General features: G+C 41.1%; 2 protein-coding genes across 2 annotated transcripts in view; one reads left to right on the forward strand and one right to left on the reverse strand.

Annotated features, from left to right (window-relative positions):
• Nucleotides 1–26,185, forward strand: part of LOC135516932 (BTB/POZ domain-containing protein 3-like) — a 29,673-nt gene extending 3,488 nt beyond the window's left edge. Inside the window, exons 2-6 of the mRNA XM_064941000.1 lie at nucleotides 1,450–1,540; nucleotides 3,200–3,318; nucleotides 3,799–4,000; nucleotides 23,134–23,328; nucleotides 25,354–26,185. Of these exons, the coding sequence (XP_064797072.1) occupies nucleotides 1,450–1,540; nucleotides 3,200–3,318; nucleotides 3,799–4,000; nucleotides 23,134–23,328; nucleotides 25,354–25,989 (1,243 nt within the window). The 3' untranslated portion in view covers nucleotides 25,990–26,185. The remainder of the gene's footprint in view (nucleotides 1–1,449; nucleotides 1,541–3,199; nucleotides 3,319–3,798; nucleotides 4,001–23,133; nucleotides 23,329–25,353) is intronic.
• Nucleotides 1–27,753, reverse strand: part of LOC135518427 (isthmin-1-like) — a 336,779-nt gene that overhangs the window by 118,782 nt on the left and 190,244 nt on the right. The gene's annotated exons all lie outside the window — the stretch shown is intronic.

Below are 27,753 nucleotides of genomic sequence, written 5' to 3' on the forward strand. Positions count from 1 at the left end.
TACCAGTGGTAGGTGACACTAACTAACTAACTCTCATATACCAGTGGTAGGTGACACTAACTAACTCATATACCAGAGGTAGGTGACACTAACTAACTCATATACCAGAGGTAGGTGACACTAACTAACTCATATATCAGTGGTAGGTGACACTAACTAACTCATATACCAGTGGTAGGTGACACTAACTAACTCATATACCAGAGGTAGGTGACACTAACTCATATACCAGAGGTAGGTGACACTAACTAACTCATATACCAGAGGTAGGTGACACTAACTAACTAACTCATATACCAGAGGTAGGTGACACTAACTAACTAACTCATATACCAGTGGTAGGTGACACTAACTAACTAACTCATATACCAGAGGTAGGTGACACTAACTAACTAACTCATATACCAGTGGTAGGTGACACTAACTAACTCATATACCAGAGGTAGGTGACACTAACTAACTAACTAACTAATGTACTAGAGAGGTAGGTGACGTCATAGGATGCCACCTTTCCATTTTCCAGTTTGTCAAAGTTCTGCCCTTCAAGAGCTGCCCCAGTCAACTGTAAGTGCTGTCATTTGAAGTGAAAATGTCTAGGGGCAACAACGGCTCAGCCACGAAGTGGTAGGCCACACAAGCTCACAGAATGGGACTGCCGAGTGCTGAAGCGCGTAGCGTGTAAAAATCGTCTTTCCTCAGGTGCAACACTCACTACCGAGGTCTGCATCTGAAAGCAACGTCAGCACAACAGCTGTTCGTCAGGAGCGTCATGCATTAGGTTTCCGTGGCCGAGAAGCCGCATACAAAACTAAGATCACCATGCGCAATGCCAAGCTTCAGCTAGAGTGGTGTAAAGCTCACCATTGGACTCTAGAGCAGTGGAAATGTGTTCTCTGGAGTGATGAGTCACGCTTCACCATCTGGCAGTCCGACAGACGAATCTGGGTTTGGTGGATGCCAAGACAACGCTAACTGCCCCAATGCATAGTGCCAACTGTAAAGTTTGGTGGAGGAGGAATAATGGTCTGGGACTGTTTTTCATGGTTCGGGCCCCTTAGTTCCAGTGAAGGGTAATTTTAACACTACAGCAAACAATGACATTCTGTACGATTTTATGCTTCCAACTTTGTAGCAACCGTTTTGGGATGGGCCCCTTTTTCAACCCCATTTCTCAACTTTGGTATGAACTGGAACACCGAAGCTGCCCGTCCTCACTAATGCTCTTATGGCTGAATAGAATTCTAGTGACCTAGTGGAAAGCCTTCCTAGAAGAGTGGAGGCCGTTACAGCAGCAAAGGGCACATCAACTCAATATTAATACCAATGATTTTGAAATTAGATGTTGGACGGGCAGGTGTCCACATACTGTTGGTCATGTAGTGTATGAGAGTTACTCTTACCATACAGCACAGGTGATGTACTTTGATCTTCCTCTGGTCTGTTTTTCAGAAACTCTGTGATGTTCAACAATGAGTTAATGGCAGACGTTCATTTCGTGGTGGGACAGACAGGAGGGACTCAGAGACTTCCAGGACACAGGGTAAGTGTAACCAGCGGGGATGAACCCTTCTCCTGATCGGCACGGTCCAAGGGTGATATTTGAGATTAAGGTAGGGATCATTTATCACTGGAGCATGATTTCAAATAACCTCTGAGACATAAGGCTTTTATCTAACTGTCCTCCACTACATAAGACTGTTATCTAACTGTCCTCAACTACATAAGGCTTTTATCTAACTGTCCTCCACTACATAAGACTTTTATCTAACTGTCCTCCACTATATAAGACTTTTATCTAACTGTCCTCAACTACATAAGACTTTTATCTAACTGTCCTCCACTATATAAGACTTTTATCTAACTGTCCTCAACTACATAAGACTTTTATCTAACTGTCCTCCACTATATAAGACTTTTATCTAACTGTCCTCTGAGACATAAGACTTTTATCTAACTGTCCTCAACTACATAAGACTTTTATCTAACTGTCCTCTGAGACATAAGACTTTTATCTAACTGTCCTCTGAGACATAAGACTTTTATCTAACTGTCCTCTGAGACATAAGGCTTTTATCTAACTGTCCTCCACTATATAAGACTTTTATCTAACTGTCCTCTGAGACATAAGACTTTTATCTAACTGTCCTCTGAGACATAAGACTTTTATCTAACTGTCCTCTGAGACATAAGACTTTTATCTAACTGTCCTCTGAGACATAAGACTTTTATCTAACTGTCCACTATATAAGACTTTTATCTAACTGTCCTCTGAGACATAAGACTTTTATCTAACTGTCCTCTGAGACATAAGACTTTTATCTAACTGTCCTCTGAGACATAAGACTTTTATCTAACTGTCCTCCACTATATAAGACTTTTACCTAACTGTCCTCTGAGACATAAGGCTTTTATCTACCTGTCCTCTGAGACATAAGACTTTTATCTAACTGTCCTCCACTACATAAGACTTTTATCTAACTGTCCTCTGAGACATAAGACTTTTATCTAACTGTCCTCTGAGACATAAGACTTTTATCTAACTGTCCTCCACTATATAAGACTTTTATCTAACTGTCCTCTGAGACATAAGACTTTTATCTAACTGTCCTCCACTATATAAGACTTTTATCTAACTGTCCTCCACTACATAAGACTTTTATCTAACTGTCCTCCACTATATAAGACTTTTATCTAACTGTCCTCCACTATATAAGACTTTTATCTAACTGTCCTCCACTATATAAGACTTTTCTAACTGTCCTCCACTATATAAGACTTTTATCTAACTGTCCTCCACTACATAAAACTTTTATCTAACTGTCCTCCACCATCTCTTCTCTCTCTCTCTCTCCAGTAGTATGTTCTGTCTCACCATCTCTTCTCTCTCTCCAATAGTATTTTCTGTCTTTCAATTCTCTCACCATCTCTCATCTCTCTCCAATAGTATGTTCTGTCTCACCATCTCTTCTCTCTCTATCTCCAACAGTATGTTCTATCTTCCAGTTCTGTCACACCATCTCGTCTCTCGCTCTCCAACAGTATGTTCTGTCTTCCAGTTCTGTCACACCATCTCGTCTCTCTCACCAACAGCTCTACACTGCTAAGAAGAACATTGTGCCCCACCTGGCCAGAGCCTGTGTTAACTTTCTGTTCTGTCTCCCAGTTCTCTGTCTCACCATCTATGCTCTCTGTCCAACAGTATGTTCTCGCTGTTGGCAGTTCAGTGTTCCATGCCATGTTTTATGGAGAGCTTGCGGAAAACAAGGATGAAATCCGGATTCCGGACATGGAGCCTGCTGCATTCCTGGCAATGTTGAAGTAAGGAAGAAGTCCTCTCGTTTTCTTACCTCCATTTTTACTCCTCTTCAACTCCCTCTATTTCTGAATTCCAAATTTAACCTTTCTCCTCTCATTATTGTTATCATCTGCCTTTCTTTCTTTCTTTTTTTCTTTCTTTCTGCCTCACACACACACACATATATATATATATATATAATCCCGCGTATCAAACTGTAGCTAGAGCCCTATTGTCCCTGGTTAAATATAGTGCGATATGAAAGGAACAAGGTACCATTTGGAACACAAACACAGTGTTGAAATGTACACTGATAATGTTATAGGCCTTGGGATGTCGAGAATAAATTCAGTACAAGAAAAGATACTGATTTCACACAGCTTTTTTTATAGCAGTACATTAATCAATCATCAATAATACAAGTCAAATCAAAAATAACAGATAAAAAATAATATTATAATTATTCTTCTAATAACCACCCCTCTACCTGCACCTATCCCCAGGTACATCTATTGTGATGAGATAGACCTGAGTGCTGACACAGTGCTGGCCACGCTCTACACTGCTAAGAAGTACATTGTGCCCCACCTGGCCAGAGCCTGTGTTAACTTTCTGGAGACTAGCCTTTCAGCCAAGAACGCCTGCGTCCTGCTGTCACACAGCTGTTTGTTTGAGGAGCCTAAGTTGACGCAGCGATGCTGGGAGGTGAGAAACCTTTGTGAATATTGTACTGACAAGGAGACAGTGAGAAACCCTTGAGAGTATTGTACTGACAAGGAGTGGGTGAGAAACCTTTGTGAATATTGTACTGACAAGGAGCCAGTGAGAAACCTTTGTGAATATTGTACTGACAAGGAGCAAGTGAGAAACCTTTGTGAATATTGTACTGACAAGGAGGCAGTGAGAAACCATTGTGAATAGTGTACTGACAAGGAGAGAGTGAGAAACCTTTGTGAATAGTGTTTTGATAAGGAGGCAGTGAGAAACCTTTGTGAATATTGTACTGACAAGGAGACAGTGAGAAACCTTTGTGAATATTGTACTGACAAGGAGGCAGTGAGAAACCATTGTGAATAGTGTACTGACAAGGAGAGAGTGAGAAACCTTTGTGAATAGTGTTTTGATAAGGAGGCAGTGAGAAACCTTTGTGAATATTGTACTGACAAGGAGACAGTGAGAAACCTTTGTGAATATTGTACTGACAAGGAGGCAGTGAGAAACCTTTGTGATTATTGTACTGACAAGGAGGCAGTGAGAAATCTTTGTGAATATTGTACTGACAAGGAGGCAGTGAGAAACCTTTGTGAATATTGTACTGACAAGGAGCCAGTGGGAAACCTTTGTGAATATTGTACTGACAAGGAGACAGTGAGAAACCTTTGTGAATATTGTACTGACAAGGAGCCAGTGGGAAACCTTTGTGAATATTGTACTGACAAGGAGACAGTGAGAAACCTTTGAATATTGTACTTTGAATATTGTACTGACAAGGAGACAGTGAGAAACCCTTGTGAATAGTGTACTGACAAGGAGACAGTGAGAAACCTTTGTGAATAGTGTACTGACAAGGAGGCAGTGAGAAACCCTTGAGAGTATTGTACTGACAAGGAGACAGTGAGAAACCTTTGAATATTGTACTGACAAGGAGACAGTGAGAAACCTTTGTGAATATTGTACTGACAAGGAGACAGTGAGAAACCTTTGTGAATATTGTACTGACAAGGAGGCAGTGAGAAACCTTTGTGAATATTGTACTGACATGGAGACAGTGAGAAACCTTTGTGAATATTGTACTGACAAGGAGACAGTGAGAAACCCTTGTGAATAGTGTACTGACAAGGAGACAGTGAGAAACCTTTGTGAATAGTGTACTGACAAGGAGGCAGTGAGAAACCTTTGTGAATAGTGTACTGACAAGGAGACAGTGAGAAACCTTTGAGAGTATTGTACTGACAAGGAGTCAGTGAGAAACCTTTGTGAATATTGTACTGACAAGGAGACAGTGAGAAACCTTTGTGAATATTGTACTGACAAGGAGCCAGTGAGAAACCCTTTGTGAATATTGTGAATAGTGTACTGACAAGGAGACAGTGAGAAACCTTTGTGAATAGTGTACTGACAAGGAGCCAGTGAGAAACCTTTGTGAATAGTGTTTTGATAAGGAGACAGTGAGAAACCTTTGTGAATATTGTACTGACAAGGAGGCAGTGAGAAACCTTTGTGAATATTGTACTGACAAGGAGCCAGTGAGAAACCTTTGTGAATATTGTACTGACAAGGAGAGAGTGAGAAACCTTTGTGAATATTGTACTGACAAGGAGAGAGTGAGAAACCTTTGTGAATTTGTGAAGTGAGAAACCTTTGTGAATATTGTACTGACAAGGAGGCAGTGAGAAACCTTTGTGAATAGTGTACTGACAAGGAGTAGGTGAAACCTTTGTGAATAGTGTACTGACAAGGAGGCAGTGAGAAACCTTTGTGAATAGTGTACTGACAAGGAGGCAGTGAGAAACCTTTGAGTATTGTACTGTGAGAAACCTTTGTGAATAGTGTACTGACAAGGAGACAGTGAGAAACCTTTGTGAATAGTGTACTGACAAGGAGACAGTGAGAAACCTTTGTGAATATTGTACTGACAAGGAGACAGTGAGAAACCTTTGTGAATATTGTACTGACAAGGAGACAGTGAGAAACCTTTGTGAATATTGTACTGACAAGGAGACAGTGAGAAACCTTTGAATATTGTACTGACAAGGAGACAGTGAGAAACCCATTTTGAATATTGTACTGACAAGGAGACAGTGAGAAACCCTTGTGAATAGTGTACTGACAAGGAGGCAGTGAGAAACCCTTGAGAGTATTGTACTGACAAGGAGAGAGTGAGAAACCTTTGTGAATAGTGTACTGACAAGGAGAGGGTGAGAAACCTTTGTGAATATTGTACTGACAAGGAGACAGTGAGAAACCTTTGTGAATATTGTACTGACAAGGAGACAGTGAGAAACCTTTGTGAATATTGTACTGACAAGGAGACAGTGAGAAACCTTTGTGAATATTGTACTGACATGGAGACAGTGAGAAACCTTTGTGAATAGTGTACTGACAAGGAGAGAGTGAGAAACCTTTGTGAATAGTGTACTGACAAGGAGAAGGTGAGAAACCTTTGAGAGTATTGTACTGACAAGGAGTCAGTGAGAAACCTTTGTGAATATTGTACTGACAAGGAGACAGTGAGAAACCTTTGTGAATATTGTACTGACAAGGAGCCAGTGAGAAACCCTTGTGAATAGTGTACTGACAAGGAGACAGTGAGAAACCTTTGTGAATAGTGTACTGACAAGGAGCCAGTGAGAAACCTTTGTGAATAGTGTTTTGATAAGGAGACAGTGAGAAACCTTTGTGAATATTGTACTGACAAGGAGCCAGTGAGAAACCTTTGTGAATATTGTACTGACAAGGAGGCAGTGAGAAACCTTTGTGAATTGTGTACTGACAAGGAGGCAGTGAGAAACCTTTGTGAATAGTGTACTGACAAGGAGTAGGTGAGAAACCTTTGTGAATAGTGTACTGAGAAGGAGGCAGTGAGAAACCTTTGTGAATATTGTACTGACAAGGAGCCAGTGAGAAACCTTTGTGAATATTGTACTGACAAGGAGAGAGTGAGAAACCTTTGTGAATATTGTACTGACAAGGAGAGAGTGAGAAACTTTTGAATATTGTACTGACAAGGAGGCAGTGAGAAACCCTTGTGAATAGTGTACTGACAAGGAGGCAGTGAGAAACCTTTGTGAATATTGTACTGACAAGGAGGCAGTGAGAAACCTTTGTGAATATTGTACTGACAAGGAGACAGTGAGAAACCTTTGTGAATAGTGTACTGACAAGGAGACAGTGAGAAACCTTTGTGAATATTGTACTGACAAGGAGACAGTGAGAAACCTTTGTGAATATTGTACTGACAAGGAGACAGTGAGAAACCTTTGTGAATATTGTACTGACAAGGAGACAGTGAGAAACCTTTGTGAATATTGTACTGACAAGGAGCCAGTGAGAAACCCTTGTGAATATTGTACTGACAAGGAGACAGTGAGAAACCTTTGTGAATAGTGTACTGACAAGGAGGCAGTGAGAAACCTTTGTGAATAGTGTACTGACAAGGAGACAGTGAGAAACCTTTGTGAATATTGTACTGACAAGGAGGCAGTGAGAAACCTTTGTGAATATTGTACTGACAAGGAGCCAGTGAGAAACCTTTGTGAATATTGTACTGACAAGGAGGCAGTGAGAAACCTTTGTGAATATTGTACTGACAAGGAGAGAGTGAGAAACTTGTGAATATTGTACTGACAAGGAGGCAGTGAGAAACCTTTGTGAATAGTGTACTGACAAGGAGTAGGTGAGAAACCTTTGTGAATAGTGTACTGACAAGGAGGCAGTGAGAAACCTTTGTGAATAGTGTACTGACAAGGAGGCAGTGAGAAACCCTTGAGAGTATTGTACTGACAAGGAGACAGTGAGAAACCTTTGTGAATAGTGTACTGACAAGGAGGCAGTGAGAAACCCTTGAGAGTATTGTACTGACAAGGAGAGAGTGAGAAACCTTTGTGAATAGTGTACTGACAAGGAGACAGTGAGAAACCTTTGTGAATATTGTACTGACAAGGAGACAGTGAGAAACCTTTGTGAATATTGTACTGACAAGGAGACAGTGAGAAACCTTTGTGAATATTGTACTGACAAGAATATTGTAGACAAGTGGGAAACCTTTGAATATTGTACTGACAAGGAGACAGTGAGAAACCTTTGTGAATATTGTACTGACAAGGAGACAGTGAGAAACCTTTGTGAATAGTGTACTGACAAGGAGGCAGTGAGAAACCCTTGAGAGTATTGTACTGACAAGGAGAGGGTGAGAAACCTTTGTGAATATTGTACTGTACAGTGAGAAACCTTTGTGAATATTGTACTGACAAGGAGGAAGTGAGAAACCTTTGTGAATATTGTACTGACAAGGAGGCAGTGAGAAACCTTTGTGAATATTGTACTGACATGGAGACAGTGAGAAACCTTTGTGAATATTGTACTGACAAGGAGACAGTGAGAAACCTTTGTGAATAGTGTACTGACAAGGAGGCAGTGAGAAACCTTTGTGAATAGTGTACTGACAAGGAGACAGTGAGAAACCTTTGTGAGTATTGTACTGACAAGGAGGCAGTGAGAAACCTTTGTGAATATTGTACTGACAAGGAGACAGTGAGAAACCTTTGTGAATATTGTACTGACAAGGAGGCAGTGAGAAACCCTTGTGAATAGTGTACTGACAAGGAGGCAGTGAGAAATCTTTGTGAATAGTGTACTGACAAGGAGCCAGTGAGAAACCTTTGTGAATAGTGTACTGACAAGGAGACAGTGAGAAACCCTTGTGAATATTGTACTGACAAGGAGACAGTGAGAAACCCTTGTGAATAGTGTACTGACAAGGAGGCAGTGAGAAACCTTTGTGAATATGTGTACTGACAAGGAGGCAGTGAGAAACCTTTGTGAATAGTGTACTGACAAGGAGACAGGTGAGAAACCTTTGTGAATAGTGTACTGACAAGGAGGCAGTGAGAAACCTTTGTGAATATTGTACTGACAAGGAGACAGTGAGAAACCTTTGTGAATAGTGTACTGACAAGGAGACAGTGAGAAACCCTTGTGAATATTGTACTGACAAGGAGACAGTGAGAAACCCTTGTGAATAGTGTACTGACAAGGAGGCAGTGAGAAACCTTTGTGAATAGTGTACTGACAAGGAGACAGTGAGAAACCTTTGTGAATATTGTACTTGAGAAACCTTTGTGAATAGTGTACTGACAAGGAGTAGGTGAGAAACCTTTGTGAATAGTGTACTGACAAGGAGGCAGTGAGAAACCTTTGTGAATATTGTACTGACAAGGAGGCAGTGAGAAACCTTTGTGAATATTGTACTGACAAGGAGACAGTAGGAAACCCTTGTGAATAGTGTACTGACAAGGAGACAGTGGGAAACCTTTGTGAATTGTGTACTGACAAGGAGGCAGTGAGAAACCTTTGTGAATAGTGTACTGACAAGGAGCCAGTGAGAAACCTTTGTGAATATTGTACTGACAAGGAGGCAGTGAGAAACCTTTGTGAATAGTGTACTGACAAGGAGGCAGTGAGAAACCTTTGTGAATATTGTACTGACAAGGAGACAGTGAGAAACCTTTGTGAATATTGTACTGACAAGGAGGCAGTGAGAAACCTTTGTGAATATTGTACTGACAAGGAGGCAGTGAGAAACCTTTGTGAATATTGTACTGACAAGGAGGCAGTGAGAAACCTTTGTGAATAGTGTACTGACAAGGAGGCAGTGAGAAACCTTTGTGAATAGTGTACTGACAAGGAGACAGTGAGAAACCTTTGTGAATAGTGTACTGACAAGGAGGCAGTGAGAAACCTTTGTGAATATTGTACTGACAAGGAGTGGGTGAGAAACCTTTGTGAATATTGTACTGACAAGGAGACAGTGAGAAACCTTTGTGAATATTGTACTGACAAGGAGACAGTGCAGTGAAACCCTTGTGAATAGTGTACTGACAAGGAGTCAGTGAGAAACCTTTGTGAATAGTGTACTGACAAGGAGGCAGTGAGAAACCTTTGTGAATATTGTACTGACAAGGAGGCAGTGAGAAACCTTTGTGAATAGTGTACTGACAAGGAGGCAGTGAGAAACCCTTGAGAGTATTGTACTGACAAGGAGACAGTGAGAAACCTTTGTGAATAGTGTACTGACAAGGAGGCAGTGAGAAACCCTTGAGAGTATTGTACTGACAAGGAGAGAGTGAGAAACCTTTGTGAATAGTGTACTGACAAGGAGACAGTGAGAAACCTTTGTGAATATTGTACTGACAAGGAGACAGTGAGAAACCTTTGTGAATATTGTACTGACAAGGAGACAGTGGGAAACCTTTGAATATTGTACTGACAAGGAGACAGTGGGAAACCTTTGAATATTGTACTGACAAGGAGACAGTGAGAAACCCTTGTGAATAGTGTACTGACAAGGAGACAGTGAGAAACCTTTGTGAATAGTGTACTGACAAGGAGGCAGTGAGAAACCCTTGAGAGTATTGTACTGACAAGGAGAGGGTGAGAAACCTTTGTGAATATTGTACTGACAAGGAGACAGTGAGAAACCTTTGTGAATATTGTACTGACAAGGAGACAGTGAGAAACCTGAATTGTGAATACCTTTGTACTGACAAGGAGGCAGTGAGAAACCTTTGTGAATATTGTACTGACAAGGAGACAGTGAGAAACCTTTGTGAATAGTGTACTGACAAGGAGACAGTGAGAAACCTTTGTGAATAGTGTACTGACAAGGAGGCAGTGAGAAACCTTTGTGAATATTGTACTGAAAAGGAGTGGGTGAGAAACCTTTGTGAATATTGTACTGACAAGGAGCCAGTGAGAAACCTTTGTGAATAGTGTACTGACAAGGAGGCAGTGAGAAACCTTTGTGAATAGTGTACTGACAAGGAGCCAGTGAGAAACCTTTGTGAATAGTGTACTGACAAGGAGACAGTGAGAAACCTTTGTGAATAGTGTACTGACAAGGAGCCAGTGAAACCTTTGTGAATAGTGTTTTGATAAGGAGACAGTGAGAAACCTTTGTGAATATTGTACTGACAAGGAGCCAGTGAGAAACCTTTGTGAATATTGTACTGACAAGGAGGCAGTGAGAAACCTTTGTGAATATGTGTACTGACAAGGAGGCAGTGAGAAACCTTTGTGAATAGTGTACTGACAAGGAGGTGAGAAACCTTTGTGAATAGTGTACTGAGAAGGAGGCAGTGAGAAACCTTTGTGAATATTGTACTGACAAGGAGACAGTGAGAAACCTTGTGAATAGTGTACTGACAAGGAGACAGTGGGAAACCTTTGTGAATATTGTACTGACAAGGAGACAGTGAGAAACCTTTGTGAATATTGTACTGACAAGGAGGCAGTGAGAAACCTTTGTGAATATTGTACTGACAAGGAGGCAGTGAGAAACCTTTGTGAATATTGTACTGACAAGGAGGCAGTGAGAAACCTTTGTGAATAGTGTACTGACAAGGAGCCAGTGAGAAACCTTTGTGAATAGTGTACTGACAAGGAGGCAGTGAGAAACCCTTGAGAGTATTGTACTGACAAGGAGGCAGTGAGAAACCTTTGTGAATATTGTACTGACAAGGAGACAGTGAGAAACCCTTGTGAATAGTGTACTGACAAGGAGCCAGTGAGAAACCTTTGTGAATATTGTACTGACAAGGAGGCAGTGAGAAACCTTTGTGAATAGTGTACTGACAAGGAGGCAGTGAGAAACCTTTGTGAATATTGTACTGACAAGGAGACAGTGAGAAACCTTTGTGAATATTGTACTGACAAGGAGGCAGTGAGAAACCTTTGTGAATATTGTACTGACAAGGAGGCAGTGAGAAACCTTTGTGAATATTGTACTGACAAGGAGGCAGTGAGAAACCTTTGTGAATATTGTACTGACAAGGAGGCAGTGAGAAACCTTTGTGAATATTGTACTGACAAGGAGGCAGTGAGAAACCTTTGTGAATAGTGTACTGACAAGGAGGCAGTGAGAAACCTTTGTGAATAGTGTACTGACAAGGAGTAGGTGAGAAACCTTTGTGAATAGTGTACTGAGAAGGAGGCAGTGAGAAACCTTTGTGAATATTGTACTGACAAGGAGCCAGTGAGAAACCTTTGTGAATATTGTACTGACAAGGAGAGAGTGAGAAACCTTTGTGAATATTGTACTGACAAGGAGAGAGTGAGAAACTTTTGAATATTGTACTGACAAGGAGGCAGTGAGAAACCTTTGTGAATAGTGTACTGACAAGGAAACAGTGAGAAACCTTTGTGAATAGTGTACTGACAAGGAGACAGTGAGAAACCTTGTACTGACAAGGAGACAGTGAGAAACCTTTGTGAATATTGTACTGACAAGGAGACAGTGGGAAACCTTTGAATATTGTACTGACAAGGAGACAGTGGGAAACCTTTGAATATTGTACTGACAAGGAGACAGTGAGAAACCCTTGTGAATAGTGTACTGACAAGGAGACAGTGAGAAACCTTTGTGAATAGTGTACTGACAAGGAGGCAGTGAGAAACCCTTGAGAGTATTGTACTGACAAGGAGACAGTGAGAAACCTTTGTGAATAGTGTACTGACAAGGAGACAGTGAGAAACCTTTGTGAATATTGTACTGACAAGGAGACAGTGAGAAACCTTTGTGAATATTGTACTGACAAGGAGGCAGTGAGAAACCTTTGTGAATATTGTACTGACATGGAGACAGTGAGAAACCTTTGTGAATAGTGTACTGACAAGGAGACAGTGAGAAACCTTTGTGAATAGTGTACTGACAAGGAGAGCAGTGAGAAACCTTTGTGAATAGTGTACTGACAAGGAGACAGTGAGAAACCTTTGTGAATATTGTACTGACAAGGAGTCAGTGAGAAACCTTTGTGAATATTGTACTGACAAGGAGACAGTGAGAAACCTTTGTGAATATTGTACTGACAAGGAGCCAGTGAGAAACCCTTGTGAATAGTGTACTGACAAGGAGACAGTGAGAAACCTTTGTGAATAGTGTACTGACAAGGAGAAACCTTTGAGAGTATTATACAGTGAGAAACCTTTGTGAATAGTGTTTTGTAAGGAGGCAGTGAGAAACCTTTGTGAATATTGTACTGACAAGGAGACAGTGAGAAACCTTTGTGAATATTGTACTGACAAGGAGTGTACTGACAAGGAGGCAGTGAGAAACCTTTGTGAATAGTGTACTGACAAGGAGAGAAACCAGTGAGAAACCTTTGTGAATAGTGTACTGACAAGGAGGCAGTGAGAAACCTTTGTGAATATTGTACTGACAAGGAGGCAGTGAGAAACCTTTGTGAATATTGTACTGACAAGGAGAAACCTTTGTGAATATTGTACTGACAATTGTACTGACAAGGAGACAGTGAGAAACCTTTGTGAATATTGTACTGACAAGGAGGCAGTGAGAAACCTTTTGAATATTGTACTGACAAGGAGGCAGTGAGTGAGAAACCCTTTGTGAATAGTGTACTGACAAGGAGGCAGTGAGAAACCTTTGTGAATAGTGTTCTGACAAGGAGGCAGTGAGAAACCTTTGTGAATATTGTACTGACAAGGAGACAGTGAGAAACCTTTGTGAATAGTGTACTGACAAGGAGGCAGTGAGAAACCTTTGTGAATATTGTACTGACAAGGAGACAGTGAGAAACCTTTGTGAATATGTACTGTGAGAAACCTTTGTGAATAGTGTACTGACAAGGAGGCAGTGAGAAACCTTTGTGAATATTGTACTGACAAGGAGAGAGTGAGAAACCCTTGTGAATAGTGTACTGACAAGGAGACAGTGGGAAACCTTTGTGAATATTGTACTGACAAGGAGACAGTGGGAAACCTTTGTGAATATTGTACTGACAAGGAGGCAGTGAGAAACCTTTGTGAATATTGTACTGACAAGGAGACAGTGAGAAACCTTTGTGAATAGTGTACTGTGAGAAACCTGATAGTGTTTTGATAAGGACAGTGAGAAACCTTTGTGAATATTGTACTGACAAGGACAGTGAGAAACTTTGTGAATATTGTACTGACAAGGAGGCAGTGAGAAACCTTTGTGAATATTGTACTGACAAGGAGGCAGTGAGAAACCTTTGTGAATAGTGTGACAAGGAGAAACCTTTGTGAATAGTGTGAGAAACCTTTGTGAATAGTGTTACTGACAAGGAGGCAGTGAGAAACCTTTGTGAATATTGTACTGACAAGGAGAGTGAGAAACCTTTGTGAATAGTGTACTGACAAGGAACAGTGAGAAACCTTTGTGAATAGTGTACTGACAGTGAGAAACCTTTGTGAATATTGTACTGACAAGGAGGCAGTGAGAAACCTTTGTGAATAGTGTACTGACAAGGAGGCAGTGAGAAACCTTTGTGAATATTGTACTGACAAGTGAGAAACCTTTGTGAATAGTGTACTGACAAACAGTGAGAAACCTTTGTGAATAGTGTACTGACAAGGAGACTTTGAGAATATTGTACTGAGAAACCTTTGAATATTGTACTGACAAGGAGACAGTGAGAAACCCTTGTGAATAGTGTACTGACAAGGAGACAGTGAGAAACCTTTGTGAATAGTGTACTGACAAGGAGACAGTGAGAAACCTTTGTGAATAGTGTACTGACAAGGAGGCAGTGAGAAACCTTTGAGAGTATTGTACTGACAAGGAGACAGTGAGAAACCTTTGTGAATATTGTACTGACAAGGAGGCAGTGAGAAACCTTTGTGAATATTGTACTGACAAGGAGAGAGTGAGAAACCTTTGTGAATAGTGTACTGACAAGGAGTCAGTGAGAAACCTTTGTGAATAGTGTACTGACAAGGAGACAGTGAGAAACCTTTGTGAATATTTACTGTGAGAAACCTTTGTGAATAGTGTACTGACAAGGAGGCAGTGAGAAACCTTTGTGAATATTGTACTTGAGAAACCTTTGTGAATAGTACTGACAAGGAGAGAGAAACCTTTGTGAATAGTGTACTGACAAGGAGACAGTGAGAAACCTTTGTGAATATTGTACTGACAAGGAGACAGTGAGAAACCTTTGTGAATATTGTACTGACAAGGAGACAGTGAGAAACCTTTGTGAATATTGTACTGACAAGGAGACAGTGAGAAACCTTTGAATATTGTACTGACAAGGAGACTTTTGACAAGGAGAGCAGTATTGAGAAACAGTGAGAAACCTTGTGAATATGTGTACTGACTTTGTGAAAGTGTACTGACAAGGAGGCAGTGAGAAACCCTTGAGAGTATTGTACTGACAAGGAGAGGGTGAGAAACCTTTGTGAATATTGTACTGACAAGGAGGCAGTGAGAAACCTTTGTGAATATTGTACTGACAAGGAGACAGTGAGAAACCCTTGTGAATAGTGTACTGACAAGGAGACAGTGAGAAACCTTTGTGAATAGTGTACTGACAAGGAGACAGTGAGAAACCTTTGTGAATACCTTTTGTGTACTGACAAGGACCAGTGAGAAACCTTTGTGAATATTGTACTGACAAGGAGACAGTGAGAAACCTTTGTGAATATTGTACTGACAAGGAGCCAGTGAGAAACCTTTGTGAATATACTGACAAGGAGACAGTGACCTTTGTGAATAGTGTACTGACAAGGGCAGTGAGAAACCTTTGTGAATAGTGTAGTGAGAAACCTTTGTGAATATTGTACTGAAGGAGACAGTGAGAAACCTTTGTGAATATTGTACTGACAAGGAGACAGTGAGAAACCTTTGTGAATATTGTACTGACAAGGAGACAGTGAGAAACCTTTGTGAATATTGTACTGACAAGGAGGCAGTGAGAAACCTTTGTGAATAGTGTACTGACAAGGAGGCAGTGAGAAACCTTTGTGAATATTGTACTGACAAGGAGCAGTGAGAAACCTTGTACTGACAAGGAGGCATGAGAAACCTTTGTGAATATTGTACTGACAAAGCCAGTGAGAAACCTTTGTGAATATTGTACTGACAAGGAGGCAGTGAGAAACCTTTGTGAATATTGTACTGACAAGGAGACAGTGAGAAACCTTTGTGAATAGTGTACTGACAAGGAGAAACCCAGTGAGAAACCCTTTGTGAATAGTGTACTGACAGGCAGTGAGAAACCTTTGTGAATAGTGAGAAACCTTTGTGAATAGTGTACTGACAAGGAGGCAGTGAGAAACCTTTGTGAATATTGTACTTGAGTGAATATTGTACTACTGACCTTTGTGAATATTGTACTGACCAGTGAGAAACCTTTGTGAATATTGTACTGACAAGGAGACAGTGAGAAACCCTTGTGAATAGTGTACTGACAAGGAGACAGTGAGAAACCTTTGTGAATATTGTACTGACAAGGAGACAGTGAGAAACCTTTGTGAATATTGTACTGACAAGGAGGCAGTGAGAAACCTTTGTGAATATTGTACTGACAAGGAGACAGTGAGAAACCTTTGTGAATATTGTACTGACAAGGAGGCAGTGAGAAACCTTTGTGAATATTGTACTGACAACCTTTGTGAATAGTGTACTGACAAGGAGGCAGTGAGAAACCTTTGTGAATAGTGTACTGATAAGGAGGCAGTGAGAAACCTTTGTGAAGTGAGAAACCTTTGTGAATATTGTACTGACAAGGAGGCAGTGAGAAACCTTTGTGAATAGTGTACTGACAAGGAGGCAGTGAGAAACCTTTGTGAATATTGTACTGACAAGGAGACAGTGAGAAACCCTTGTGAATATTGTACTGACAAGGAGCCAGTGAGAAACCCTTGTGAATAGTGTACTGACAAGGAGACAGTGAGAAACCTTTGTGAATAGTGTACTGACAAGGAGGCAGTGAGAAACCTTTGTGAATATTGTACTGACAAGGAGACAGTGAGAAACCTTTGTGAATATTGTACTGACAAGGAGACAGTGAGAAACCTTTGTGAATATTGTACTGACAAGTGAGAAACCAGTGAGAAACCTTTGTGAATATTGTACTGACAAGGAGCCAGTGAGAAACCTTTGTGAATAGTGTACTGACAAGGAGGCAGTGAGAAACCTTTGTGAATAGTGTACTGACAAAGGCAGTGAGAAACCTTTGTGAATATTGTACTGACAAAGGAGACAGTGAGAAACCTTTGTGAATATTGTACTGACAAGGAGACAGTGAGAAACCTTTGTGAATATTGTACTGACAAGGAGGCAGTGAGAAACCTTTGTGAATATTGTACTGACAAGGAGACAGTGAGAAACCTTTGTGAATAGTGTACTGACAAGGAGAAACCAGTGAGAAACCTTTGTGAATATTGTACTGACAAGGAGCCAGTGAGAACCTTTGTGAATATTGTACTGACCTTGTGAATAGTGTACTGACAAGGAGAGTGAGAAACCTTTGGGTGAGAAACCTTTGTGAATATTGTGACAAGGAGGCAGTGAGAAACCTTTGTGAATATTGTACTGACAAGGAGGCAGTGAGAAACCTTTGTGAATATTGTACTGACAAGGAGACAGTGAGAAACCCTTGTGAATAGTGTACTGACAAGGAGACAGTGAGAAACCTTTGTGAATAGTGTACTGACAAGGAGGCAGTGAGAAACCTTTGTGAATATTGTACTGACAAGGAGGCAGTGAGAAACCTTTGTGAATATTGTACTGACAAGGAGACAGTGAGAAACCTTTGTGAATATTGTACTGACAAGGAGGCAGTGAGAAACCTTTGTGAATTGTGTACTGACAAGGAGGCAGTGAGAAACCTTTGTATATTGTACTGACAAGGAGCCAGTGAGAAACCTTTGTGAATATTGTACTGACAAGGAGACAGTGAGAAACCTTTGTGAATATTGTACTGACAAGGAGGCAGTGAGAAACCTTTGTGAATATTGTACTGACAAGGAGGCAGTGAGAAACCTTTGTGAATATTGTACTGACAAGGAGGCAGTGAGAAACCTTTGTGAATATTGTACTGACAAGGAGGCAGTGAGAAACCTTTGTGAATATTGTACTGACAAGGAGACAGTGAGAAACCTTGTGAATATTGTACTGACAAGGAGGCAGTGAGAAACCTTTGTGAATAGTGTACTGACAAGGAGACAGTGAGAAACCTTTGTGAAATGAATTGTACTGTGAGAAACCTTTGTGAATATTGTACTGACAAGGAGGCAGTGAGAAACCTTTGTGAATATTGTACTGACAAGGAGGCAGTGAGAAACCTTTGTGAATATTGTACTGACAAGGAGGCAGTGAGAAACCTTTGTGAATATTGTACTGACAAGGAGGCAGTGAGAAACCTTTGTGAATAGTGTACTGACAACCTTTGTGAATATTGTACTGACAAGGAGGCAGTGAGAAACCTTTGTGAATATTGTACTGACAAGGAGGCAGTGAGAAACCTTTGTACTGAATATTGTACTGACAAGGAGACAGTGAGAAACCTTTGTGAATATTGTACTGACAAGGAGGCAGTGAGAAACCTTTGTGAATATTGTACTGACAAGGAGGCAGTGAGAAACCCTTGTGAATATTGTACTGTACAGTGAAACCTTTGTGAATATTGTACTGGAGCAGTGAGAAACCTTTGTGAATATTGTACTGACAAGGAGGCAGTGAGAAACCTTTTGAATATTGTACTGACAAGGAGGCAGTGAGAAACCCTTGTGAATATTGTACTGACAAGGAGACAGTGAGAAACCTTGTGAATATTGTACTGAGTGACAAGGAGGCAGTGAGAAACCTTTGTGAATAGTGTACTGACAAGGAGGCAGTGAGAAACCTTTGTGAATAGTGTACTGACAAGGAGACAGTGAGAAACCTTTGAATATTGTACTGACAAGGAGGAAGTGAGAAACCTTTGTGAATATTGTACTGACAGTGACAAGGAGGTGAGAAACCTTTGTGAATATTGTACTGACCTTTGTGAATATTGTACTGACATGGAGACAGTGAGAAACCTTTGTGAATATTGTACTGACAAGGAGGCAGTGAGAAACCTTTGTGAATAGTGTACTGACAAGGAGTCAGTGAGAAACCTTTGTGAATAGTGTACTGACAAGGAGACAGTGAGAAACCTTTGTGAATATTGTACTGACAAGGAGGCAGTGAGAAACCTTTGTGAATATTGTACTGACAAGGAGGGAGTGAGAAACCTTTGTGAATATTGTACTGACAAGGAGGCAGTGAGAAACCCTTGTGAATATTGTACTGACAAGGAGGCAGTGAGAAACCTTTGTGAATATTGTACTGACAAGGAGGCAGTGAGAAACCCTTGTGAATATTGTACTGACAAGGAGAGGGTGAGAAACCTTTGTGAATTGTGTGCTGACAAGGAGGCAGTGAGAAACCCTTGAGAGTATTGTACTGACAAGGAGGCAGTGAGAAACCTTTGTGAATATTGTACTGACAAGGAGAGAGTGAGAAACCTTTGTGAATAGTGTACTGACAAGGAGGCAGTGAGAAACCTTTGTGAATATTGTACTGACAAGGAGACAGTGAGAAACCTTTGTGAATATTGTACTGACAAGGAGAAACCCTTGTGAATAGTGTAGTGAAAACCTTTGTGGTGTGTGCTGACAAAGAGAAACCTTGAAGTATTGTACTGACAAGGAGACAGTGAGAAACCTTGTGAATATTGTACTGACAAGGAGACAGTGAGAAACCTTTGTGAATATTGTACTGACAAGGAGGCAGTGAGAAACCTTTGTGAATATTGTACTGACAAGGAGACAGTGAGAAACCCTTGAGAGTAGTACTGACAAGGAGACAGTGAGAAACCTTTGTGAATATTGTACTGACAAGGAGACAGTGAGAAACCTTTTGAATATTGTACTGACATGGAGACAGTGAGAAACCTTTGTGAATATTGTACTGACAAGGAGGCAGTGAGAAACCTTTGTGAATATTGTACTGACAAGGAGACAGTGAGAAACCTTTGTGAATAGTGTACTGACAAGGAGGAGACAGTGAGAAACCTTTGTGAATTGTGTGCTGACAAGGAGGCAGTGAGTGAGAAACCTTTGTATTGTACTGACAAGGAGACAGTGAGAAACCTTTGTGAATATTGTACTGACAAGGAGACAGTGAGAAACCTTTGTGAATATTGTACTGACAAGGAGACAGTGAGAAACCTTTGTGAATATTGTACTGACAAGGAGACAGTGAGAAACCTTTGTGAATATTGTACTGACAAGGAGACAGTGAGAAACCTTTGTGAATATTGTACTGACAAGGAGAAGTGAGAAACCAAGGAGACAGTGAGAAACCTTTGTGAATATTGTACTGACAAGGAGACAGTGAGAAACCTTTGTGAATATTGTACTGACAAGGAGACAGTGAGAAACCTTTGTGAATATTGTACTGACAAGGAGACAGTGAGAAACCTTTGTGAATATTGTACTGACAAGGAGACAGTGAGAAACCCTTGAGAGTATTGTACTGACAACTGACAAGGAGGCAGTGAGAAACCCTTGAGAGTATTGTATTGACATGGAGACAGTGAGAAACCTTTGTGAATAGTGTACTGACAAGGAGGCAGTGAGAAACCTTTGTGAATATTGTACTGACAAGGAGACAGTGAGAAACCTTTGTGAATATTGTACTGACAAGGAGCCAATGAGAAACCTTTTTGTGAATAGTGTTTTGATAAGAAGGTAGTTTTACTTCTGATTTATTGGAAAGAAGATGTGTCACTATAATAGGTTCAGGAACATCTTTCCTAAGATAGAACAGGTTGTGTTACATAGGGATAGGGCATTATAGGTACTGTCGTATATAATGCTACGCTACACAAAAATATACAAATATAAATGCAACAATTTTAAAGCTGACTTTTAAAGCTTACAGTTTATATAAAGAAATCAGTCAATTGAAATAAATAAATTAGGACAAAATCTATGGATATCACATGACTGGGAATACAGATATGCATCTGTTGGTCGGGGCGTGGATCAGAAAACCAGTCAGTATCTGGTTCCACCATTTGCCTCATGCAGTGCAACAAATCTCCTTCACATAGATTTGATCAGACTGTTGATTGTGGCCTGTGGAATGTTGTCCCACTCCTCTTCAATGGCTGTTCAAAGTTGCTGGATATTGACGGGAACTAGAACACGCTGTCGTACACATCGATCCAGAGCATCCCAAACATGATCAGTCAGTGACATGTCTGAGTATGCAGGCCTTGGAAGAAGTGGGACGTTTTCAGCTTCCAGGAAATTGCGACATGGGGCCGTCCGTCCGTCCTCATTCTGAAACATGAGGTGTTGGGGGTGGCTGAATGGCATGACAATGGGCCTCAGGACCTCGACATGGTATCTCTGTGCATTCAAATTGCCATAGATAAAATGCAATAGTGTTCGTTGTCCATAGCTTATGCCTGCCAATACCATACCACCACCACCACCACGAGGAACTCTGTTCACAACGTTGACATCAGCAAACCGCTCGACAACACAACGCCATACACGCTGTCTGCCATCTGCCCGGTACAGTTGAAACCTGGATTAATCCGTGAAGAGCTTCTTCAAGTGTTTAGTGCCACCGGGGAAACACTTGGGGTAGATGATAAACGGGGGGACGTCCTCCCCAGCTGCGTTGAAGAAGGCCAGCACTGTGATATGTTCCTTGGTCCCCGGAGCCTGCTGGTACACTTGTTTTGTGCCACAGGGAGCAAGCACTCTGTGCCTGCTCTGGTCGCTACAACGCTTCTTTTAAACTTCTCCAGCATTGCAGTGGCCATTGAAGGTGAGCATTTCCACACTGATGTCGGTTACAAAACCGAACTGCAGTCAGGTCACAGGATGATGAGCCACAGAGATGGATGAAACAGTTACTGACAGTTTGTAGAGAAATGATTTGATCAGCTGCCCAGGTGTCTGGTCTCAGACGATCCCGCAGGTGAAGAAGCTGGATGTGGAGGTCCTGGGCTAACAAAGTTACACGTGGTCTTGCGTTTGTGAGGCAAGTTGGTCTTTCTGCCAAATTCTCTAAAACTACGTTGGAGGTAGCTTATAGTAGAGAAATGAACATTTTGTTTTCTGGCAACAGCTCTGGTGGACACTCCAACAGTCAGCATGCCAATTGCATGCTCCCTCAAAACTTAAAAAAATCTGTGGCATTGTGAGTCTAAGCCCTGTCCATGCCGATGGAGGTAGGTGAGGGGGAGGGGTTCTACATATATATATAATTATATAATTAATTATAATTAATATATAATTATATTGTATAGATATACATAGATATAATAGATATAATTAATTGTTTTATTAAGGCCATAACCATGATTTTTTTTTTTTGCTACTTGATTTAGAATTTTAAGACCCCTTGAAGTATCAAAAACATGTATTAAATGAAAAATGTTATTACATATTCACTACATAGAACAACACATAGTCCCCCTCAAAATATCTGAAGGAAGTTTGTTCTGACGTGTCTGTCCTATATCTGAGAAATAGAAGAAACATCAGGAAACAGTGTATTTAACCCCTGATTTTTGGTTCTAAACAGTCTCCATATATACTTCCATCCATGTTTCCAACTGGTACCGAGGGACCTTCAGACGAGTCTTGTGAGGCCTGTGGGCGTCCTACAGCAAAACAACAATATGTCTCATCTTTCCACAGAGGGGTCATGTTAGTGTATCCCAAACTGTTTGGACGCTACAGACAGAGTTGGCGGATTGGCTGTACTGACTTCAGACCCAAGACTCTTGTTGGGGTTGGACCCTACAGACGATTTTGTGAGAAGGCCGCTTTTAGGGATTCATGGTCTGATAAACACCTATCTCTTTAACCTTTCAGATGTGGACTGATGCAGTGAACAGAGAAGCATCTCGCTTAATTTTGCAAATTAGATTTCCTCGATGGTGCAAACATCAACCTTCGGGGGTTAATCAGCTTCTTGATATGCCACATATCAGGTGGAAGGTTCATCTTGGCAAAGGAGAAATGCTAATTATAACAGGGATGTAAACAAATTTGTGAAAAATAAGCTTTTTGTGCATATGGAACATTTCTGGGATCTTTTATTTCATCTCATGAAACATGGGATCAACACTTTACATGTTGTGTTTATATTTTTGATCAGTATATTTTGGGCGAAAATGTGTTTATCATTGATGTTGTCTGTTATCTCCAATTTGACCAGTTGTCTCTGCATGCAGAAGAAAGATGCGGCCAAAACACATCTATAGCCTGCAGATTATTCACGCTGTCCATCCTCATTCCACCAGGTGATTGATGCCCAGGCAGAGCTGGCCCTGCGGTCGGAGGGTTTCACTGACATCGACTCCCAGACACTAGCGAGTATCCTCCAGAGAGAGACCCTCAATGCCAAGGAGGATGTGGTGTTTGAGGCAGCTCTGAGCTGGGCCGAGGAAGAGTGTCAGAGACAGGACCTCACCACCTCCATCGACAACAAACGCAAGGTAATACTAACTGGATTACTGCAGCAATGACAGTAATTACCAACCCAACATTTTAGCCATTATGGCAAGAGGTTGATGACGTTGCTAGGTGTTTTTTTAAATGTTTATTTCACCTTTATTTAACCAGGTAGGCTAGTTGAGAACACCTGTATTTAACCAGGTAGGCCAGTTGAGAACAAGTTCTCATTTGCAACTGCGACCTGGCCAAGATAAAGCATAGCAATTCGACACATATAACAGCACAGAGTTACACATGGAATAAACAAAACATACAGTCAATAATACAGTAGAACAAAAGAAACAAGAAGTCTATATACAGTGAGTGAAATGAGGTAAGATAAGGGAGTTAAGGCAATAAATAGGCCATGGTGGTGAAGTAATTACAATATAGCAATTAAACACTGGAATGGTAGATGTGCAGAAAATGAATGTGCAAATAGAGATACAGAGGTGTAAAGGAGCAAGATAAATAAATAAATAAATACAGTATGGGGATGAGGTAGATAAATGTGCTGTTTACAGATGGGCTATATACAGGTGCAGTGATCTGTGAGCTGCTCTGACAGCTGGTGCTTAAAGCCAGTGAGGGAGATATGGGTCTCCAGCTTCAGAGATTTTTGCAATTTGTTCCAGTCATTGGCAGCAGAGAACTGAAAGGAAAGAGGACAAAGGAGGAATTGGCTTTGGGGGTGACCAGTGAGATATACCTGCTGGAGCGTGTGCTACGAGTGGGTGCTGCTATGGTGACCAGTGAGCTGAGATAAGGTGGGGCCTTACCTACAGAGATAACCTGTAGCCAGTGGCGATGAGTATGAAGCGAGGGCCAACCAACGAGGGCGTACAGGTCGCAGTGGTGGGTAGTATATGGGGCTTTAGTGACAAAACGGATGGCACTGTGAAAGACTGCATCCAATTTGTTGAGTAGAGTGTTGGAGGCTATTTTATAGATGACATCGCCGAAGTCGAGGATCGGTAGGATGGTCAGTTTTACAAGGGTATGTTTGGCAACATGAGTGTTGGGTGAAGGTCACTCCATTCTCTTATGAATGTAATTATTCATGATATCTTATGCTGATATACAATAGTATGGAATGTTTAGGAGTACTTTGTATGGCTCCTCAGTTTCTAGTGTGTTAAGTATTTAGGTTTTACCAGGTGTGGTTTTAATATATGCAGTTGAAGTCGGAAGTTTACATACACTTTGGTTGGAGTCATTAAAACTCGTTTTTCACTCTACAAATTTCTTGTTAACAAATTATATTTTTGGCAAGTTGGTTAGGACATCTACTTTTTTTCCCCAACAATTGTTCACAGATTATTTCACTTATAATTCATTGCATCACAATTCCAATGGCTCAGAAGTTTACATACACTAAGTTGACAGTGCCTTTAAACAGCTAGGAAAATTCCAGAAAATGATGTCATGGCTTTAGAAGCTTCTGATAGGCTAATTGACATCATTTGAGTCAATTGGAGCGTACGTGTGGATGTATTTCAAGGCCTACCTTCAAACTCAGTGCCTCTTTGCTTGACATCATGGGAAAATCAAAAGAAATCAGTCAAGACTTCCGAGAATTTGTTTTAGACCTCCACAAGTCTGATTCATCCTTGGGAACAATTTCCAAACACCTGAAGGTGCCACGTTCATCTGTACAAACAATTTTTGTGTGCAGAACTGAGAAAGCTGAGAAAGCATGTGCGAGCAAGGAGGCCTAAAAACCTGACTGTCAGGAGGAATGGGCAAAAATTCACCAAACTTTTGTGGAAAGCTTGTGGAAGGCTACCTGAAATATTTGACCCAAGTTAAACAATTTTAAAGGCAATGCTACCAAATACTAATGTAAACTTCTGACCCACTGGGAATGTGATGAAAGAAATTAATAGACAGGGAATTTTTACCAGGATTAAATGTCAGGAATTGTGAAAAACTGAGTTTAAATGTAGTTGGCTAAGGTGTATGTAAACTTCCGACTTCAAGTGTATATATTTTTTTGAATAAATGAATCAACCCTCTTTATTTTGTAGGTGCTGGGTAAGGCCGTATTCCTCATTCGCATCCCCACCATGACATTGGATGACTTTGCCAATGGTGCCGCTCAGTCAGGCGTCCTGACCCTGAACGAAATCCACGACATCTTCCTGTGGTACACCGCAGCCAAGAAACCAGACCTCCTGTTCGCCAGCCAACCACGGAAGGGCTTGTCTCCTCAGCAATGCCACCGTTTCCAGTCCTGTGCCTACCGGAGCAACCAGTGGCGCTACCGGGGACGCTGCGACAGCATTCAGTTCACAGTGGACCAACGCATCTTCATCGCTGGGTTCGGCCTCTATGGCTCCAGCTGCGGATCGGCGGAGTACTCGGCTAAGATTGAGCTCAAACGCCAGGGCCTTCTCCTCGGACAGAACCTGAGTAAATACTTCTCTGATGGTTCTAGCAACACGTTCCCTGTGTGGTTTGAGTACCCTGTGCAGATAGAACCGGATATGTTCTACACGGCCAGCGTGGTGCTGGATGGGAGTGAGTTGAGTTACTTTGGACAGGAAGGCATGACGGAGGTGCAGTGTGGGAAGGTGACTTTTCAGTTCCAGTGTTCGTCAGACAGTACCAACGGAACCGGAGTCCAAGGGGGACAGATACCTGAACTCATCTTCTACACATAAATAAACCTTCTGTGACCATCCACATGTCTGGTTCCGCGTCCACTCACCTCCTTGGAAAAGTATCCCATGAACATGTGTGGACGGGAGCGGAACGTTCAATATTGCAACACTTTGTTTGATTGGCCTTAGTGCACAGTGCGGAAGAGGAAGGTATGAATTATGGACCATACCATTAGTTTGGTAGTAAAATGACCCAGTGACCTCATGGGTGGAATGTAATGAATATTTTTTAAAAATGCGTAATTAATTAACATTATTTTCAAAATCCAGTGTTTTTATGTCAAGTGGTTTTGTGATATTTCAGTCTTCTGTGATGTGTATCAATTGTAATATTGGGATGCAAACTCAAAATGTAATACATTTCAACTCGATGTCTGATATGATACAGGTGTCTTTTTTTCAGCCCATAACTACCTGTGTTTTGATTTGTCAGCTCAGGAACAAATTCTTATTTTCAATTTGGGTTAATTCAGAATGAACCTCGGTTACGAGTCCAATGCTCTAACCACTAGGCTACCATGCCGCCCCATGGTAGCCTAGTGTGAGGTGAGGTGTATACCTTCGTAGATGTGTTTACTGCTACCAATAAATACTCTGTGTGACCCTGTTTTAGCCTACCGTACTAGAACGTCTTAGGGACTATGGATGGATGGTCAAAGTGTGTCCATGGTGTCTGAGAATGGATTTAGTTTCTAGGTGATCATTTATTTGCAGGTGCTGGAAGTCTTTAGGATAGTGGACTCATTACTGTCTTCAACAGATATTTTCTTTGTACATTGTGTCAATATTATTTGGATTTCTCTCTTTCTGTATGTGCGAAACAACAGATATCTAATTTGGAAATTTGAAAACACGTAATTGAGGATTCTGTTTTGGTGCTGTTAGATGGTCTCCCACTCTGTGCCATGAGTTCTTAATCTTAAAGAGTCTCTAACATCTCATCAGAGCATAAACTGAAGAGGGTCACTGGATTCAATATCATTACATGTTTCTAATGTATGTACAGACATTTATTACATTTTCAGCTAAATGACAAACCCAAATCTAACTGCCTGTAGCTCAGGTCCTGAAGCAAAGAAATTTGTATACTTGGTACCATTTGAAATTAAACACTTTGAAGTGTGTGAATTGAATGTAGGAGAATAATGTGAATTGAATGTAGGAGAATATAACACAATAGATCTGGGAGAAGAAAATACAAAGAAAAAACCAACCACATTCTTTGAAATGCAGCAGAACAGCCAACACTCTGGTTGTAATTCCAATGTTGTCCACAAGATGGAAGCCATGTTCAAAGTTTCAGACGGATTGTATCTTTATGTTTGAAGCCTGAAATGTGGCAAAAGGTCGCAAAGTTCAAGGCGGCCGAATACTTTCGCAAGGCACTGTAGGGTTCTTTATGTAAGTGTAAGTAATATTAGTCTCACACACCGTGAGAGCAGGGTACAACCCTGTAATGTACTCATTGTCCTTGTAGAAAACAGGCTATACAGTCAAAGGGAGAAACAGTAGGGAGGAAGGTCATTAAAGCAGGTTGGCAAGTAAGGCTAGTGAGGTGAGGGAACACGTTAGCAAAACTAGACTACACCACCTGGGGCGATACACAAAGGACACATTTACACCTGAATACTGCATGCATTTCTCCAGAAACCACAGAGACAATTCTCCTGTGTAGAAAAGTCTTTGTGTTTCTGGGTGTATCAGAGACTCAGGAAAGACCATCACCACAGCAGCTTTGTGAGAATTGTGCTGACTCCCTGTCTA

Source organism: Oncorhynchus masou, chromosome 28 (assembly GCF_036934945.1).
Source record: "Oncorhynchus masou masou isolate Uvic2021 chromosome 28, UVic_Omas_1.1, whole genome shotgun sequence".
NCBI lineage: Eukaryota > Metazoa > Chordata > Actinopteri > Salmoniformes > Salmonidae > Oncorhynchus > Oncorhynchus masou.